At 43.9% G+C, this 18,158-nt stretch overlaps 1 protein-coding gene across 1 annotated transcript; it reads right to left on the reverse strand.

The window, feature by feature from the left end:
• Nucleotides 1-2,653: 2,653 nt before the first annotated feature.
• PRICKLE1 (prickle planar cell polarity protein 1) lies at nt 2,654-17,700 on the reverse strand. Its single transcript, XM_089920548.1, has 7 exons — nt 15,036-17,700; nt 13,243-13,356; nt 12,439-12,576; nt 11,440-11,643; nt 9,963-10,149; nt 8,126-8,989; nt 2,654-6,094 (listed from the first exon to the last, which is right to left on the reverse strand). Exons 1-7 carry the CDS (start codon nt 15,168-15,170, stop codon nt 5,232-5,234), a joined length of 2,505 nt encoding a protein of 834 aa, XP_089776674.1. The 5' UTR covers nt 15,171-17,700; the 3' UTR covers nt 2,654-5,231.
• Between the last annotated feature and the right edge of the window lie 458 nt (nt 17,701-18,158).

Here is an 18,158-nt window from a genome sequence, read left to right on the forward strand (position 1 = left end):
TCCCATGACCTGTGCTTTGGAGTTAGTTTAGAACACACCTTTGAGGCTCCGAAGAGGCGGTTGTTAAGGGGCAGGTAGCAGGTAGGGTCACAGCTCCCACAGCCAGAGCTCTTTGGCTGCGGTACTTGGACCCACTGTGGTTTGCCAAGAGCCATTTCAGCGGAATGAGCCTGGTAATTCAACTCTCCTATTCTAGGAGCCAAGATTAAACAGTTAACACTTTTTCAGCTTTGCTTACAACTTGTTCAGAGATTCCGGACTATGCTGCCAATAGCATTGTAGAAAAAAAATCTTACTTTTTATCCTGTTAATTGGGGAGAAGCAACATTTGGGAGGAAAATATCTTGTCTTCCACATACTCTATGCCATCTCCAGACTGCCTACATGCCCTGATAGGGAGATAACCATTTCCAAACTTCACAGTTTAGTTTAACCTCTTGCCCATTCAGAGTCCCAAGCATTAATATAAAAAAGCACCAACCGTCTTTACAGTTCCCAACTCCCATGAGCCATGGTGTTTGGAAGGATCATCCTTTTAGGAATCCTTGCCTAATATGTTGGTAAATGAAAGAGTCAGAAAAGGGAAACAACACTTTATGCTGAGTGGGAAGACTCTTCTGTTGGCTGACCCGATAAATCGAGTCTCCACAGAATACTGAAGCTGGAAGGAGACCTTTGAGGTGGCTGAGTACTCTCATTTTACAGAAGTGGAAACTGAGTCAGAGCTTTTAACCCGCCTGAGTTAATGAGAGACGTGAGTCTCCTAACCCAGATCTTCCTGTATCCTGAAGACCAGTGTGCTTTGCGTCACTCCAAGGTCAGCTTTATGGTAGGTTTATATTAGACCAGTAATCACCTTATCCAACATCAGTTACTTGGTTCGTTGACCTAAGAACACTATAACAAGTATTAGCATTTAAGAGAACTAGTTTCTTACTTTTAGTATTTTTATGTTTGGAATCAAATGCTTCTGGAGAATGGGCTGCAAGCTACTTCTAAAGTTGTCCTAACAGCACCTGGTACACACACAGCGGTAGGGATGTGAAATTTCTTTTGCAAAAAGAGAAGTTGAGGCTAAAATGGATCTCTAAAATGGGACTACCTGACCAGCTAGCTGGGTCTGTTGAAAAAGAATAGACTGGCTCTGATCCTGTGACCAAGTCTATACACATACCCCATGTCTTACTTTTCCTCCACACTTCCTTCCTAAACATTTTGTGGAAGCCACCCTTCAACTTTCTTCCCCTGGTAAAGTTACTGCTTCTGTGACTTTGGCAAAACATGAGCTCAGAGATGCAAATTTCAGTTGCTCCTGTGTATTTCTCCTGTTTACCTGGAAGCCTTCCTCCTGTGCTTGACAGTGGACAGAAAACCCATGTGACTGTACAGAAGCATGCCTTGTTTTCAGACAGTTCGTAGAATGGCTAGAGAATCTAACTAGGCAATTAGCAATTTTCTCATTTGCCTAATTTAAAAGGTTTTTTATAATTGTGTTGCTAACATTAAATTGGTAATGAGGCTCTTAGTGGAATTTTTTTTTAATCCCAATAATTTTTCTTCCTTGTGCCTCAAAAAACGGTCACATGTATTTCTGTAAACGGTAATTAGTCGTGCCTCCTCTAGACAGCTCCAAGAGACAGCTTCAAGTGCTTAATTTATAACCCATGCATTGGTGGCTTGCTGATGGCAGGCTCATTTTGTTCAAAGCGTTTCAGAAATGCCTGAATTAGTTGCTAGCATTGAGAATCTGGCAGACGTTTTAGAGAAGTTCGAATTCCTCGTTCCTTTTGGAAAGTCTGAAGGTCTAGCATGTACACTGCTTCTCTGTCCACAGCAGCAGTCGAGTGCGCCTTAGGAGAGCAGGTCAGTCAACCAAAGCCTGCCCACACAGTTGACAGTCCTGTGCACTACGCACCCTTGGGCACTCCCCAAACACCTCCACACCCATACTTGCCCAGCCTGTCACCCAAGGACCTTGTGGGGCAGGGCAACATGCCACACACGGAAATCTAGCAGTCTTCAGTGCCCATTCCAATTTTACTACCCTTTTGGGATGGCCCGTGCTTTGTATTCTAAAGTGAGAGGGGTTAGACAGCAAATCTCTCCCTGCACTTCTGGTACTTTTTGTTTAACTCAGGAACCGGAAAGCAGAGTGCCAAGAAGAGCAAGTGCATACACAAGGTGAACCATTTCCTTTTACCGAGTGCTGAAAGGAGTTCCCATTGACGTTTTATCGGCATCCCTACGTGGGCTGTAAGCAAAATGTTCTCCAGTTTGGTCTGAAGTGAGGAAAATGCAATCATTAGGGTTCTGCTTCACCCAGGTAGAGATTAGAGGCAGTGTTTTAATATTTGATATTTACCTTAGGACCAAATTTTAGAGTTTAGTGACTGACTAGACACTTTGTTAACTAAATCTATATGAACACTTTATAGCAACTGTAGGCCTAGTTTTCTAGCCTAATTCTTTACAGAACTGCAAGGTAGCTGCTTCCCTTTCTTCCTTTGTAGATAGTCTCCTTTGTTATTGCTATTAACCAAGATTTAAAATCTTTAAAGGGTACATTATTATTATGAATAAATATTTCTGCATTCCCTTAAAACCTTTGGCAATCTATATGACCCTTATAGAAGGAAATGAAAATAGAGTGATTATTGCCAGAAGCAAAAGCAACTATGACTTGAAAGCTAGAGGACAGTGACTTCAGCTTATACCTGCCTTTCTCCAGGTGAAGTAAGGCTGAGTATTACCTGTTTACTATTTGTGATCCATCCTTTCCAAGCAACAGTCTTTTCTAAAAGGATGCCCACTGTTTGCAGCATAGGTTCTGAAAAGGTCTTCAAAAATCAGGAAGTCTGCTCCTGTGTCACGTGAGATTGTGAGGGAAGAAGCACTCTCGTACGTTGTAAATGTAGAGCAGGAGATGGCCTTCTGGAGGAAAACAGGTGATAACCCTCAAAATTTTAAATGCATAACCCTGGTCCCAGGAACTGTGCTGCTCAGAATTTATGTGCATATGTGCCAGTGCGGGATAAGGTGTCTATAAGGAAATTCAAGCCCATCACTAAAGGACTGGTGACATAAATTATGGTATATCCAAAAGCAGACTGTTAAGCAGTCATTGCGAGAACAGAATGAGGCAGACCTATCTGCACTAACGTGGAGTGTCCACATGTAAAGTGAAAAAAGCAAGTCTGAGCCGGTCTGGTGTGCTGCCATTTTTAAAAGATACATGAATGTAAATATGGTTTGAACATCTGAAGGATACACTAGAAATGGATAACAGTGGTTACTTTTAGGGAGGGGAACTGAGGGGTGGAGAGTGGAAAGGAGATTCTTCACTGTTTTTGTTGTTGTTTTTTAACCACGTGTATGCATTATTTTTTCGCTGCTATGTTTTTAAAATGAACCAGACAAGGGAAATGGTGATATGGTTATTGAGGAAAGAGCTCTCCCCTCACTGGTGTGTTTCTGAAGGGCCTCTGTCTAGCCCAGATACCAAACCTTGCCCTATCCAGGGGTGGGTATAGTGGATGCTGTCGAGCACTGGTTTTCCTATTGGATTCAGGTCTGCCCTCCCAAGGCCTAACAGCTTTTCCCCATACCAGTAAATACGGACAGCTTTGCTTCTGTGCCTCAACTTCTATTTTGTGCCGACTGGTAGGGCAAGTGGACACGCAGGAGTCAAATGTTGGTCTGTTAATGGTAGGAGAACGGCAAGGTAAATCAAAGGAGCAAAATGGATCCAGTGGTCTGGATATGTTTGCAGAGATCTGTGTTCAGAAAGGTAGTTTGTTATTTATTAAGCATTTATTAAATACCTTCCTAAAGTTCTGAGATACCACTGGGACATTGAGTTAGGACTGAAACATATGTGCAAGAATGGCCCATATCAAAATATTAGCTCATCAGTTCAAATCCAACGTAATTCTCCCTTGAAATAGAACCACATAGTAACTTGAAGTAACCAGTAACACAGCATCCTCTAAAGATTTTAAAAGAAAAACATAACCAGAAGGCCCGTTTTTCAAAACTGCTGCTAAAGGCCAACAAATTAGCTGGAAAGGAGGGATGAAAAGGAATGAATCTACAAAGTACTCTGCCACAGAAAGCAGATCCTTGTAGTTTTTTTGGGTCTCTTTCCATGAGATAATCACTACCTTGCTGAAAATGGGAAAGGCAACCCCTGCCCATCCCAAAGAGGAAAAAAAGTATTCACCCAAACAGCTTCTACTTGTTTTTACCATATATTCCAGGTGTACGTGTATGTGTAGGGGTTTTTTTTGTTTGTTTTTACATTTATACAGTTTACATTGCTTGACCCATAAATAACACTTGTAAGATTAATAGGGCCATAGTTTTAAAGAGTATTTACATAGCCCCACCATGCATACAGAGCCTTTTTAATATTGAAAAAAAAAAAAAAGGGAACTTTCCATCACTAGGCAATATAAATTTGACCATCTAAACTTATAAACCCTGACTAAAATACAAGCAATCATTTCATCCATAAATGCTGTTTCTGGTTCCCTAACAAATCTAGCACTGCAGTGTAACAAACATCTTACATTTCAGGGATATAAAAATATCAGCTTTAAAATCTGAACTGTACAGTATATACATTAATATTTGCACCGTTAAATTAGGAATACACTTAAGTCTATGAAATACTACATTATAAATAGCAATGTTCTTTTCGATCTCTAGCTGGAGCTAATACAATATAATGTTTACCTGGCTAATGAGAGTTGGAAGGGGACGACGTGGCCTCGCATGATGGGACGCACAGTGTTGGCTGGGTCACACGACTACGTGCATGCCACACAACAGGACAGACTGTCAGGACCTGGGCCAACCTGGCGCAGATGAAGGACAAACACTAGTGCTTTACAACGGTGGCTCAAGTTCTCCATTGTCTAAAATCAACACCCCCATCCAGTCACCTCTCAACAGGTTCTTGAGGATCTCTTGAGGGTTGGAGATCAAAGCAGCTGTATCAAACTGTGATGCACCCAACAGGCACGAGAGGTCACGTCCACCTGGCACCATCCAAGGAGGGTAAATGGAGAAATCACACCTTCCAAAGGTTAATCTGACACTGTAAACAGCAGTCTGGGTCTCATTTACATGGGCAAAGCACTTGAATCTATTTTAGCAACTTTCCTATGGAAGAAAAAAGATTCGATGTAAGATGGTTAATGGCTAAGCTTACCATCTCCACAGCTACTCGGTTAAGAAATGATACAGTTTTTGCCCTTGTGTCCCTTTTTCTTCTTGGATTTAGTTGTCCTCTGGCCAAACTGAGGAGTGGGGAGTGCAGAAGTTGGACTAGAAAGGTCGTCTGTATAGTATGCATATCTCTGCGGCCGGGGCTGAGGAATTGGTTGTCCAAGAAAGTATCCTTCTTCTTCTGAGTCGGAGGAGGAAGAGGTTGTGGAGGAGCACCAAGAGCCGTCGTCTTCCCCATGGAGCCCCAGGAATCGAGGCCCCCCCGGGCTCCGCAGGGTGTAGCTGGAAGCGGCACGGGCGTACTGCCCGTAGAGCTCAGCGTTCCGCACGTAGGCCTGGATCTCCCGCGCGCTCTTACTCTGGATAAACTTCTCATAGTTATCAGGGCCATAAAGCCGCAGCCCGTCCTTGGGAGAGTATTTTCTTTCTGTAACAAGGTTCAAAGCATTGTCCGAGCGGGACTTCCTACTTCTTCTGCGGCGATGGTGATGAGACCGGGGTCCCCTTTCTTCAAAATGGTACACCCGTCTCCGAGTTCTCTCACTCATCGGTGGCTGCCGGATTTCGATGTTCTCATAGCTTCCGTTGTCAATGACATCATCCGAAAACTTGACCTGCTGTGGCCTGGACTGAGACTTGGACCTTCGGAGCACTGGCAGGTGGACTGGTTTCTCCTCAGGCAGGATTTTTTCTGGACACAACTCTGAACTGAGACTCTTCAAGGACTCTGTGCTCCTGTGCAGCATGGAAGAGTTCAAAGTCCCCATATTGCTCATTTTCTCACAATCTTCTGCCTCTATTTCCTCGAAGTTTTGCAGAGAATATAACGATGGCCTTGGCTTGCTTTCTCCATCCACTGAAGCCCCTAAAAGAAAAGCCAAGACAAGATGTGATTCTCAGTAATCCTGATACTCTGACAGTTCTTACCAACAAGCTTCTGAAAGGAAGCATTTCAAAGTGAAGTCTCTCAAACCTCAGTATCTGATTAACAATCACTAGGCAAAACCAACATACTATAATATACACTTAATTGACAAGAGGTATGAATTTTGTTATTGAAACCAAGGGCCCAGCATCTCCTACGAGCCCAGCCGTTTTGGAGCCAAACGTGAGTTACAGCCCATGGGATGAGCACCAACTTGAAAAGCTCTTCGTAAGAGTCCTGTCGTTAGCTTATTGATACGACACATAGAAGCTTCTGTCTCTCAACCCATTAAAGTCAGATTGCTTCATCTGAATGTCTCTCAAAGCAGTCCTTCCCTTTGCTCTCACACGACTAACATTATGGTCCTCTTCCTATAGCCAGACTAGTCTTATACCTGGTTGCGCAGCCCAAGGGCCACGTCCAGCCCACAGCCTATCTGTGGATAGAATTTCACTGGGACACAGCTACACCTAGTTGCTCCCATGCTATCTATGGTTTCTTCCACAATGACAGGGTTAAGTAGTTGCAACAAAGACTGTAAGGCCCCAAAAGTACTCTCCAGCCCTTTACGGAAGAAGTCTGCCAAACCCCTGACCTAGACCTTCATCCAGTCTTCTGTCCCTTCAACCCATAAACTAATAATGCCACTTCCCTATTAATCTCATTTTAAAACTTTTCTCAAAACCAATATTGCACTCCTTGTTATAACAGGGCTCAGGCAAGTTAAGAGAAATGGATATAACCCAGATAGCTGCAAGGAACAACAGGAAGTGGTGTGAACTATTGTCAAATGGAGGCTATACAGCTTCCTACTTTCTAAAGAAAGCCTGTTTTTCAGCCCATCATTGTCAAGAAACGTCAGCACCAGCACGACGTATACCAAATGTTGTCTATTTTTGATATTAAATGTTAAAACACCTGTCATAGGGCCTAGCAAACAGGAGGTGCTTAATATTTAGTCTTACCCACCATTCCTCAGGTCCCCTTTATTGTAGGCCTTAACATTGACAAGCCTGACCAAAGCCAGGAGGGTAGCTGTCTTATCCCTCCTTGCCCGGTACCTGGCACAGGGTCCCTCCTGGCGGCGGGCAGCTGCTCAAGCCTTTCCTGCCTATGTTACAATGTAACATAACCTTTATGAAAGGACTGAATGTCATTCCTTGGACTATAAAACTAGCCAAGTGACAGCAGTATTTCTGTATCCAAAAACTTACTGCAAATGTAAGATTCAGGAGGGCTGGGTTCCAGGTTCAATCTTGTCTTTAAACACCTATGTAAAGTTGGCATTTAGCCTCTCGGCACCGCCTGCGGTATCTTAGTTCCCCGACCAGGGATTGAACCCTGGCAGTGAAAGCACCGAGTCCTAACCACTGGACCACCGGGGAATTCCCTAGCCTCTTGGAAATTCAAGTTTCGTCATTTGTAAAATGCAGTAATATCCACTCTATCAGGTCATATTAAGGACGAAACATAGATAACTGACATGAATGTGTTTTGAAAACATTAAAGTGAAATTATTTTATAATCTGGGTAAAAAAAAAACTTAGCTCTTTTTGAGCTGTCTGTCGCCACAGGGCAATTTAGGAAAATACAAAAAATGTTCTGTGCTTATAGAGTACACATGTTGATTTTAATATCTTGAAATTCATAGCATGATCCAAAGAGTCCAATATCTTTCTTCAGATACAGATGCAGACTCCATGATCCCAATAAATTCATTTCTCCTCTTCAAAGCAGGGATAATAAGACCTATCCCCAAAGACTGTATTGAAAATATATTTTATATGTATGCACACATGTATACACGTGTTTGTTTTGCTACAGGGTTTTTGGCATTGAACTGAAACTCCTTCCTCTCCTTGGTCTACAGTTGTAAATAACATAGCCCCCGCTGGTGCTGACCTGTAATTTGTGGAATGATCTTTTTAGTGGCTCCTTTTTCAAATACCCCATAATCCCTAGATTATGTACCTGTGATATTAGACAAAGCCAAAGAATCCATAGAATCCCGAACACTCTGCTCTGGTTTCAAGTCTGACAAACACTCCAGGGAATCTTCATACCACTGTGTTTGATCACGATTATACCCCGAAGCCCCATGGTCCAGATCCAATTCCTGGAGCCTTCGACTGCTCGCAGGGCCCGGGTGGCTGCCATAAGCAGAATCGCCCAGTCCATCTTGTGACTGTGCCCAATACATATCAGATTGGTATTTTTTACTTGCAAGGCTCTGGTTATTTTGCTTTAACTCGGTCTTATTTTTAACCATGTTATCAGATATCCAGTGCTCACTGGCTCGAATGTCCATCTCATTGGGCTGCTGCTGAAAGAGGCTTTTATCACCAAACTTGAGGAGCAGCTGCGTCATATAATCTTCATGCTCAGCCCATTCTTCAGGGTCTTCTGGGGTTTCGTGCTCTACTCTGCCTTTCCAAAATTCTTCATTGACGAAACTTGCTCCTTGCCCGGAAAGACTCAGATCATCCAGTTTCCGAGAAAGGGTGTCGTCGGCATTGCCTGAAAGGCCAGGGAACTTGTAGTTCAGAGCAGGGGACAAGAGGAGAGACTGTCGACACTGATCTGCTGACCGGCTGCTTTTGCCCATCCGGACACTTCTTCTGGAGTCTCTTGATCGAGCCGACTGGAACGCAGAGTCCGAAGAATCCGAGGCATGGACGTCTTCACCGAGGCTGCATGTCTTTGAGCAATAAATCTGACCTTGTTTGGGAAGGAAGGGGCATCCCAACAGAGAGGTTTTGCACTGGGCGCAGGAAAAGCAGGCCTCTGTAGCGTGCCAGTGCCGCCCGTCGTAGGTCATCTGCGCATGGTCCACACCTGTTTCAAAAAAGGATCCAGTAACAGGTCATAGTTCCATCTTGAAACAAAGGCAGAAGAAACAGAAAAGACAGACTGTGGGCATGAGGGAACGCTTGGGGGTGATGGGACTGTTCCAGATCTTGATAAGGCTGTGATTTACACAGGGGCAATTAATTCTCATTATTTGCAGATTCCATATTTACAAACTTGCCTACGTGCTAAATATTTTGTAGTTCAAAAATCAATACTCAAAAAAAAAAATCAATACTCACAGAGCTTTCAAGGTCATTTGTGGACATGTGCAAGGTGGCAAAAAAATTTGAGTCAAGTGATGCGTGTGTGTGTGTGTGTGTGTGTGTGTGTGTCCCAGCTGGGGTCAAAGGGCACTACTGCACTCACACCTGCGGCCGATTTAGGGGCACTTTTTCGCATTTTTTGTGCTTTCTGTTGGTGGTTTTGCTGTTTAAAATGGCCCAAGCATAGAGCTGAAGTGCTGTCTAGTGTTCCTAAGCGCAAGGAGGCTGTGATGTGCCTTGGAGAAGCAATCCATGTGTTGGATAAGCTTTGTTCAGGCAGAAGTTACAGTGCTGTTGGCTGTGAGTTCAATGTTAATGAATCAACAACGTATATTAAATAAGGTATCTTTAAACCTAAACATACACAAAACAAGATTATATATTGGTTGGTTGATGACAATGTTGCGACCAGAGGCTCACAGGAACCTAACCCACTGTATCCCTAGGACCAATGGCTCAGTATGGGGTAATTCAGTGTTCACGGCAACTCTACAGAACACAACTAGCAGAAGTAATGAGAATCCAGTATACACCCATTTATCAGAACTCATCAAACTGAAACATTTAAAACCTATACATTTCACGGTATGTAAACTATCCCTCAGTTAAAAGGAAAGAAAGAAAAAAGAGTGTGGGTAATCAGAGACAGACTGATGGATAAGTGACAGAGCCAACAGGCTGGGCCATGGACGCACCAATATGCTCGCCGCAGGTCTCACAGTACTCGGCGTACAGGGACTCGAAGCAGCCGCAGCAGAACGGGCGGCCGTCCTTCATGATGTACCTCTGTCCCCCCAGGACCGTCTCGCACTCAAGGCAGCAGAAGTGTTTCATGTGCCAATGGCGACCCTCTGCTTCTGTGCACTCATCAGCAAAAATTATCTTCAGAGGAATATGAGGCCATAGGATGAAAAACAACCATTGTGAACGATTTTAAAGGTCAAGTAACTGCACGTTTGCTGGGCAACGGACAGGCACTGGATCTTAAAGCTGCTTGGACAGTGTACTTTGTTTCTTACAGCCTTAAGCTTAACTGACTAACTTGATTTAGCTACAACACAAGGACAGAAAGTGAAAACGTTGAAAAAGAGAAACTAAGTGCATGCTTATGCTTTAAAAAACAAAACAGAATTCTACACTGGATATAATTCATTTGGTCCTATTTTTGCTCCGCAATCACACTTTGTTGGCATAATCTGGCAAAGAATACATTAACATTGAAATAATTTAGTGGTCTGCGCATCTTTTAATAAAGAAAACTCATTAAAGTGGCTGCGGAGCCAACACAGTTAGCGCTCTCTGAAGGCTGGATTATGTGAACACCACCTGTGTAGATAACACTTCGTTTGACGGTGCCGTCTCCAGATTAAGGACTTTTAATCTTTTTACATTTTTGGCTTCAAAAAATTTTCAAATAGCACATCATTGAAAAAACTTAAACATATAAAAGTAAAAACTGAAAGTTTACTGTCACTGATTGAAGTAGACTAGGGAGATAATAATGAATAAATGCAATGAGGTTCTCTGGATGGGGTCTTGGAATAAAAAAGAGACATCAGTAGAAAAACTGAGGGAATCTAAATAAAATCTATGGTTTAGTTAATGGTATTACACTAGTGTTAACTTCTTAGTTTTGATGCATATACCATGGTTATGCGAGACGTTTTAACAATAGGGGAAGCTGGGAGAAGGGTACACAGGGACTCTCTGTATCTTTGCAACTCTTCTATAAATCTAAAATTACTTAAAAATGAAGAGCTTAAGGAAAATAATTTCATTTCACACCACCAGCCCTCCCCTGAGTTAACATGCTCACCACTGTTAACTTAGTGTATGTCTTTACATACCATTTCTGAGTGTTTGCAAATATGTATACAATCTTGTTCTTCCCCCTTTAACAGAAGTAAGATCAACTGCTGCATACTCTTCCTGCAACTTGCTTTTTTCTCACAGTCCATCAAGGACATGCTACTTATCAATACACAAAGACACCTGCTGCTTTCTCTTTATTAGCTGCATATTATTCCATTGTACCAACGTGAAGGGTTATCTTAAAAACGTACACACAGAGCTCAAGCAGGAGAGATTTGTATTTTGCTTAGGTGTGAACAGTGGAACATTGGCTTACTAGAAGCTTATTTTTTTCCAGTGTTAAGGGATGAACTTTTTTACCTCGTCACATGCTGAACACCGGGGTTTGAGCAGCTCAGCATGGTGCCGGCCACAGTGAATTTTTCCATCCTGATAAAAATAGATGAGGTCGACCAGCAGCTCGTTGCACGTGCAGCAGACAAAACAGGATGGGTGCCAGCATACTCCAGGGCCCGCTCGAGAGGCAAACACTGCAATTTCACCTCCATTTATTTTCAACCCACACTAAAAACAAAAGGATTTAGATCTTAAATGACCCCTTTTTAATGACTGGATTCTCAGCCTTTTCCACTTTATGCTAAATCCCAAGTTTGTCAGCGAAACTTTAATTTTTGTCCCCTCCTGCTATTTTTTTTTTTTTTTTTTTTTTTGCAGTACGCGGGCCTCTCACTACTGTGGCCTTTCCCGTTGCGGAGCACAGGCTCCGGACGCGCAGGCTCAGCGGCCATGGCTCACGGGCCCAGCCTCCCCGCGGCACATGGGATCTTCCCGGACCGGGGCACGAGTCCGCGTCCCCTGCATCGGCAGGTGGACTCTCAACCACTGCGCCACCAGGGAAGCCCCCCCCTCCTGCTGTTTAATGTTGGATTGTTCGTGATTCTCCACTGGAATGAACATGCCTCAGATTTACTACCACACTGGACTGCTCCTCGGAACATGCGCAGTGGTTTTCTGGAGGCGTCCTCCTGTTGGATATACTGCTACTCTGAGGACAGCCAGTAAGGAGGCCCCGAATGTCTTCATTACGCCCCTGCGTTCTTGAACACTAGGTGCACCCCAGCACTGCGCTCCAAGCCAAGACCCCACGTAAGGCCGGATTTCTCCCGATGTTTACATGCCTCCCCCATAATACACAGCAGTGTAGCCAGTTACCAACACGAATCCCCACGTAGTAAGAAGCTACGCTGCCTTTCCTTCTCTCAGTTTTTGGAGGCTATTAGGGCCCACGCCTGTGCTGGCGCTGCCCCCTACCCCCCGAGCTGATCCACGCACATCACTACTCATCCTAGAACCGGCTACCTGCTCGCACACAGCGTGCATCACTGCTCTGGACAGAAGTTTAATCGTCCCTCTTCCGAGTGCTTCTTTCTTCCGCTGAGCACTGAACACTTGCAACTCTTTTTTCTCCTCTTCACTCAAAGTCTGGCAATACCGCACCTTCACAGAAAGAAACAGAAGCACCACTCTGAAGCAAACAGCGTCCGTCACCAATTCTTTATTTCCAGACTCAAGTTTCAGGAAATAAAACAGCAAGTTGAGCTGGCCTGCCCCCGTGAATCGCCAGTTTAAAAATGACCCCATACGTTTAAAATGACACCAAATCTTGCAGCCTCTCTAGCAAAAGGGAAATGCAATTTGAAGGAATAGTCCTTTTTTTTTTTAAAGATGAAAAGTTTAATTTAAACTCTTATCAGCAGAGACACTAAAAAAACATATAAGACATGAACCTTTCTACAAAAGGTTTAAACTTGCTAATTGCCACCTTCATTCTACATTCTACAGGCACTCAAGTCCACTGCAGGCCTGAGCCACCATAAAGCACTGACTCTGGGTGAAGGGGTAGGGAGATCGCAGGAATTTGTAGGCTCCTGATAACTGGTGGGTGGCTGCAAACACTGTAAAAACCAACTTGTGTTAAGTTTATTGCACTGACACCCTTTTCTCTCTTAAAGAATGGAAAGCTGTATTCTCCGGTCCAATTTTAACTGAAGAAGGACAAAAGGGCCCTAGCCAGGGAGGAGCTGGGGTTTATGGGAGGCACCACGATGCTCAGGGTGGATTTTTTTTTTTTTTCCCTAATTAGCCTTCTTCCTGTTATTTTACCTCATTATCATGTGGTGGCAACTGGTACAAAAGCTGTTTAATTCGGTGTTTCTCTCCAGGGCTGTTAACATAAGGAACCTTTTCCTCTGGTAAGCAAGCAAAATAGAGCTGGATCTGAGAGAGAGAGAAGAGGACGTCAGCACACAGGAAGCGAACACTTCAGCTCATTCCATCTTCGAGTTACCCTGCCCTTTAGGTACTGGCTCTGGCCTCGGACAGGATTTGGCTACTGGTAGCTAATGAGAAGAGCAGCTGAGCCAACTCAGCAGAACTGCAAACCCTCAGATAGCTAGCATCCAGCTGCTAAATTGCTCTTCAGGAATGCAATTCATAGTGACAATTAGGGGCACCATAAATTATGGACCATAAGACATGCACATTTAATGCTAGGGTCAGCCAAGAGAGTCCTAAATGAATGCTGGAAATGACCACACAGGGCTGTGTGACACTGTCCACAATCCAGCCACGACACAACACATTGGATTTGCTCTCTGAATTTTACACGTTGCAAAGACAAAAGCTGTTTTGTTAAACTCTGTAAACTCTCCCTTATCAGGTTCTCTCAAGGTTCAGCTTTCTTTGCGTGCATGGGTGCTATTTTCTAAATATCTGGAGTCAGTTTCCCCAAGGAAACGGGAAGGGAGCTATATTAACCTGTACTTAGTTCACTTGGAAAGGAGAACTCAGTTTTTGTTTGAGATTTTTTTTTTTCTTTCTGTTGTATCTAAAGGAAATCCTTAATGAGTACTGCGAAGGATACTGCAGTGCTGAGGAAAGGTGAAAAGGATTGAAGGAAAAAAAATAGGAGATTAGGCAATTTGGGGCCTGTCTGCTTCAATATCTTAGTGTCTCACGAAACCTACTCACCCTAAGCTGCAAGAAGGGTTCTCTCTTAAGAAGCAGTTTATCAAAACATTGCTTTCCTACCTGGAGGACCAGCTCGCCACCCTCTTCCACTGTATCAGCCGCAGGAGCTTGTATAGTTGTAAACACTTACTGAATACTAGCTACCTGTGTGCCAGGTATTGTTCTAGACCCTGGATGAATCGGAGCTCCCATCAAAATGGGAAACACAACCATAACTCAGAAGCAATCATACGCCTAGTTGGCTCTTTTAATTTCAAACTATCTTGGCCCTTATGTCTAACACCAGCAATTTTTAATAAGTTCATCATTATAAGGATATTGGGAAGATAAAAACAGGTACACAAAATGTTCTCATCTTCCTTAAAATAACAATACAACAAAGCACAAAATGCGCTCTTTAATTTTTTTTCCAATTTACACCATGTGGTGACAGAATCTTTCACGTGCAAGGTTATCAAAGGTCAAATCGTACGCAATAACACTTCAGATGGTCTCTCACAGCTCTGTATCTCCTCTCTTCCAAAGCAAAGGCACTGCTGAGAACTGACTTGGAAACTTTCCTCTTTCCTTTGATTACCTTTTTGTTGTTACTGAAGTTTTTTAAAAAGTTAAACTCCCACTCTCTCCAAAGGGACACCCCAGTCAGAAATCCACACGACAAATACATAGGCAGTACTCTGGTCTTCACTCAGTAGGGCAAAAATAGCATCCTTATAGGGCTTCTGGATCCAAGAGTACAAAAGGGATTGAAAACGTCCATGGAGAAACTAAGTATGACCTTAAAAGCAAAAATTTAAAACCATCCAAAGAGTGAGGCGCAAGGACACAGCATGTCACTGTGTGAAAAAAACAAACAAACAAAAAAAACAACCTTGAACACCTTAAATCACATTGAAAAATAGAAAAGCAGAGGACTCGGTTCCTACCTGCTCGGGTCTGAGGCCTGGGGGGACCCAGGCGTACTCCTCCAGCGCACAGCCCGAGTCGTCATCGGACGTGGAGCTCCGCTGGCACCCGAAGGCGAGTTTGCTCATTTTGGGCTCCATCTCCAAAGGCATCATAACAAAGTCAAACAGCCAGCTTCTCAGCCACAGGACATCAGACAGTGGCTGCTGTGGACAATATAAGACAAACTGAAGAGATGAACCCGAAGGCGTTGCTCTCACCCTCCAAGAGCTTTTACTGAATTCCCGCGTACGCACAGCGGGGCCCAGAGAAAGGGACCAAGACGCCAGTGTCACCGTCCCCAGGCCCCCGGAACTTAGAATCTAGGGCCGCGTGATTCGGAAAGGGGCCCTTTACCAGCTCAGCATTTCAGAAAATGCCACCCAAACTAGTTTACTTCCAGATGCCTTGAAAAGATGCCTCTCTACACACTGTTCATTAGAAAGGTTCTCATGAAAACTGCTTTGCTGACTGCCCACAAATGAAATCCTGCAAAGCCTCAGGGGTTGTAGGAAGAAGCTGGGGTTGCGCCCCCCGCCTTGCTCACTACTGTGTGCCGTGAAAAGATGGCTCCAGTCACCCCACTTGGTTCCCTGCATTTCCTCATCCATCTTCCCAGCGGAGCACGGCTGCCTGCACAGATTGGGTCGGCTGGGCCACACTGCTTAGGTTTCAGGTTTCCAATAAAGTTTGAGAGGCACTGAACTTCGTTTACTCATGGAGTAGAAATAGCACAGTTAAATCCTTTCACAGCACATTAAATCCGCAAGCCTTTACTATCCATGGGCTAAAGTCAGCCAGACGTTCAGTAATGAGTTCCTTCATAAGACAGTAATTGAATCCAAGCACCAGGTTAAAATAAAATCCAGCGTGGTGACAACTCGTGTTTAGCGGTGTTACTAGAAGGCTTCCACTGAAAAGCTCTGCAGTACCTACTGTACTGCATGCTCTCAGCCTGCTGCGGGACACAGATTCTTAAACACTGCGCCACCAGGGTAAGTCCGCCGCCTCTGAAAGTCTCCTCAGATGAAGGCCTATAAAGGTGTCAAGACAACAGTCCCTGATCTACAGCCCAGGAACTTTGTTATCACCATGTATGTTCCTTCTAAGTTTCTTCCAATTCTGAAAAATCATCCCCTGTCCCCAGGCACTAAGAAGAAAAAAAAGATACAAGACTTTCAGGATCAGATGCAGCTTTTTATACCTGCCCCTTTCCCTCCACCAAAAAAAGGAAAGAAATTTACAGATAATTAGCCCAACCCCATTTTAAAGCAAACAAGGCTCAGGGAAGTTAAGTGACTTGCCTAAGGTCTCACAACTAAAAACCAGAGTCTAGTCACACTGCGTGTCTGACACATCAGACTTCCAAAAACTCTTCTGCCTTAATAAAATTCTCTCATTTGCTGCAACAAGTAGGAAAGACAGTGGAACGTAAACATTGTCAGCCTGACACTCAGTCATTTGTCAGTGACTCTGACAGTGCAACACTAGATACTTGTTGTTAGAACATGGTACCTATTAAAGCCTGTGAGTATGAAAACTGACGATTTTTCTCTGATGAATCAAAGGACACTAAAAAATTAAAATTGTAACAGTTCACAAATGCGAGGCCAAACATCCAATGGCTACAACCTTTATTAGGGAGGAGCAATGCCCAACAGTAGATATTATTCCAACTAATAAATGTAACTTTCATTCACCCCAAACAAAAAGTAAAGATGACCTCATTTCCTGCCCCACCACTGGGAGGGACTGACCTTTTACACAAGACATAAGTTCACACCGGTGCACTTCATTCACGTCTGAGGAAAGGCTTTCTAAACATTGGCACATTCCTTGTACTCCTCAGTAAAAAAGGACGTGCTAATGAAAGTCAGAACATTTCTTGGATCTAGTCTTTCCCTTTTGTTTTGAAAAAAAACCACTCCCCCCATATGGAAGGAAGAGAACTAGAGGTTAAGAATTTAATCAGTAGCTCAAATACCCACACCAGGAGAATGGGTGCCTTCAATGCAAATGAACCTGAATCATGAAATACGCACATCTTCCCTTTGCCAAATCTGGCTGAGGAAGGAAATGTGAAGGTACTTGCTCTGCACAGACTTAATAAGATCATAAATATTAACTAGAACCTAAATCTTAAATGTCACTATATTTTAAAACAAGAGAAAACACCACAAATTAAGACAAACTGCAAATTTTCCAGGCTAAAACAAAGATGCAGATTGCCAAAGAGCTGAATTACTTTGACAGCTATATTGCCTGGTTAGCCTTCTGTGGAAACTGCACAGAAAATGACTACCCTCATCAAGGGAAATCACTTAGCACTCAGTGCCATGGTCCTGTTCTCCCAATCACCTGGACGTGCCGGCCGCGTCTCCAGCCTGCAGCTCCCACAGCCATCCCAGCCTCGGTTCAAACTGAACTGTCACTCACCACTCATCAGCGAAGCGACGAACTTCATGATGAACTGAAGGAACATGAGTGACACAGGCGCAGCTTTCAGTGTCCTTTGTTGACACTCTGACAGCTACCTCTCACCTCTGTGCCTAGCCTGGCATGATCAGTGCTGTAACATCTGATCACCACGTCAAGCAACCCCACGAGGGCGTATCTTGCTTAAAACCAAGGAGGAAACCGAGCCTCAGAGCGATCCTCCACGGGTCAGCTGTCCAAGGGCAGTGGCCTTAGAACTGGGCTCATGGGTGACCTTAAACCCCTGCAGCCCTGCACTGCCTCCTGGGTGGAACCTTTTCTTTGGTGAAGTAGTCACGCTGCTGCACTGCAGACATGCACAATGACACAGCCGGACGGAGGGGCCAGTCCACTTCACCCACAGGGGGCATTTTAAGGAGGACATACAGTCAAAAAAGGATTATAAAAATTCAATGGCCTCATGAGCTGTTGCTTCAGCATTCTTAATTTGGAGAAAGCCTCTCGTTTTCCTTTATATCAGAGGATAATTACTTAAAATGACAAAACATTACATTTACTAACAAGTTCTAAGAGCTGGCCAAAAAATAAACATTAAAAAATATATACAGGGCCTTCCGTGGTCGTCCAGTGGACAAGGCTCTGTGCTCCCAATGCAGGGGGCCCAGGTT

Source organism: Delphinapterus leucas, chromosome 11 (genome assembly GCF_059928025.1).
Source record: "Delphinapterus leucas isolate spDelLeu-1000000601 "Yukka" chromosome 11, BTC_Dleu_Yukka2, whole genome shotgun sequence".
NCBI classification, from domain to species: Eukaryota; Metazoa; Chordata; class Mammalia; order Artiodactyla; family Monodontidae; genus Delphinapterus; species Delphinapterus leucas.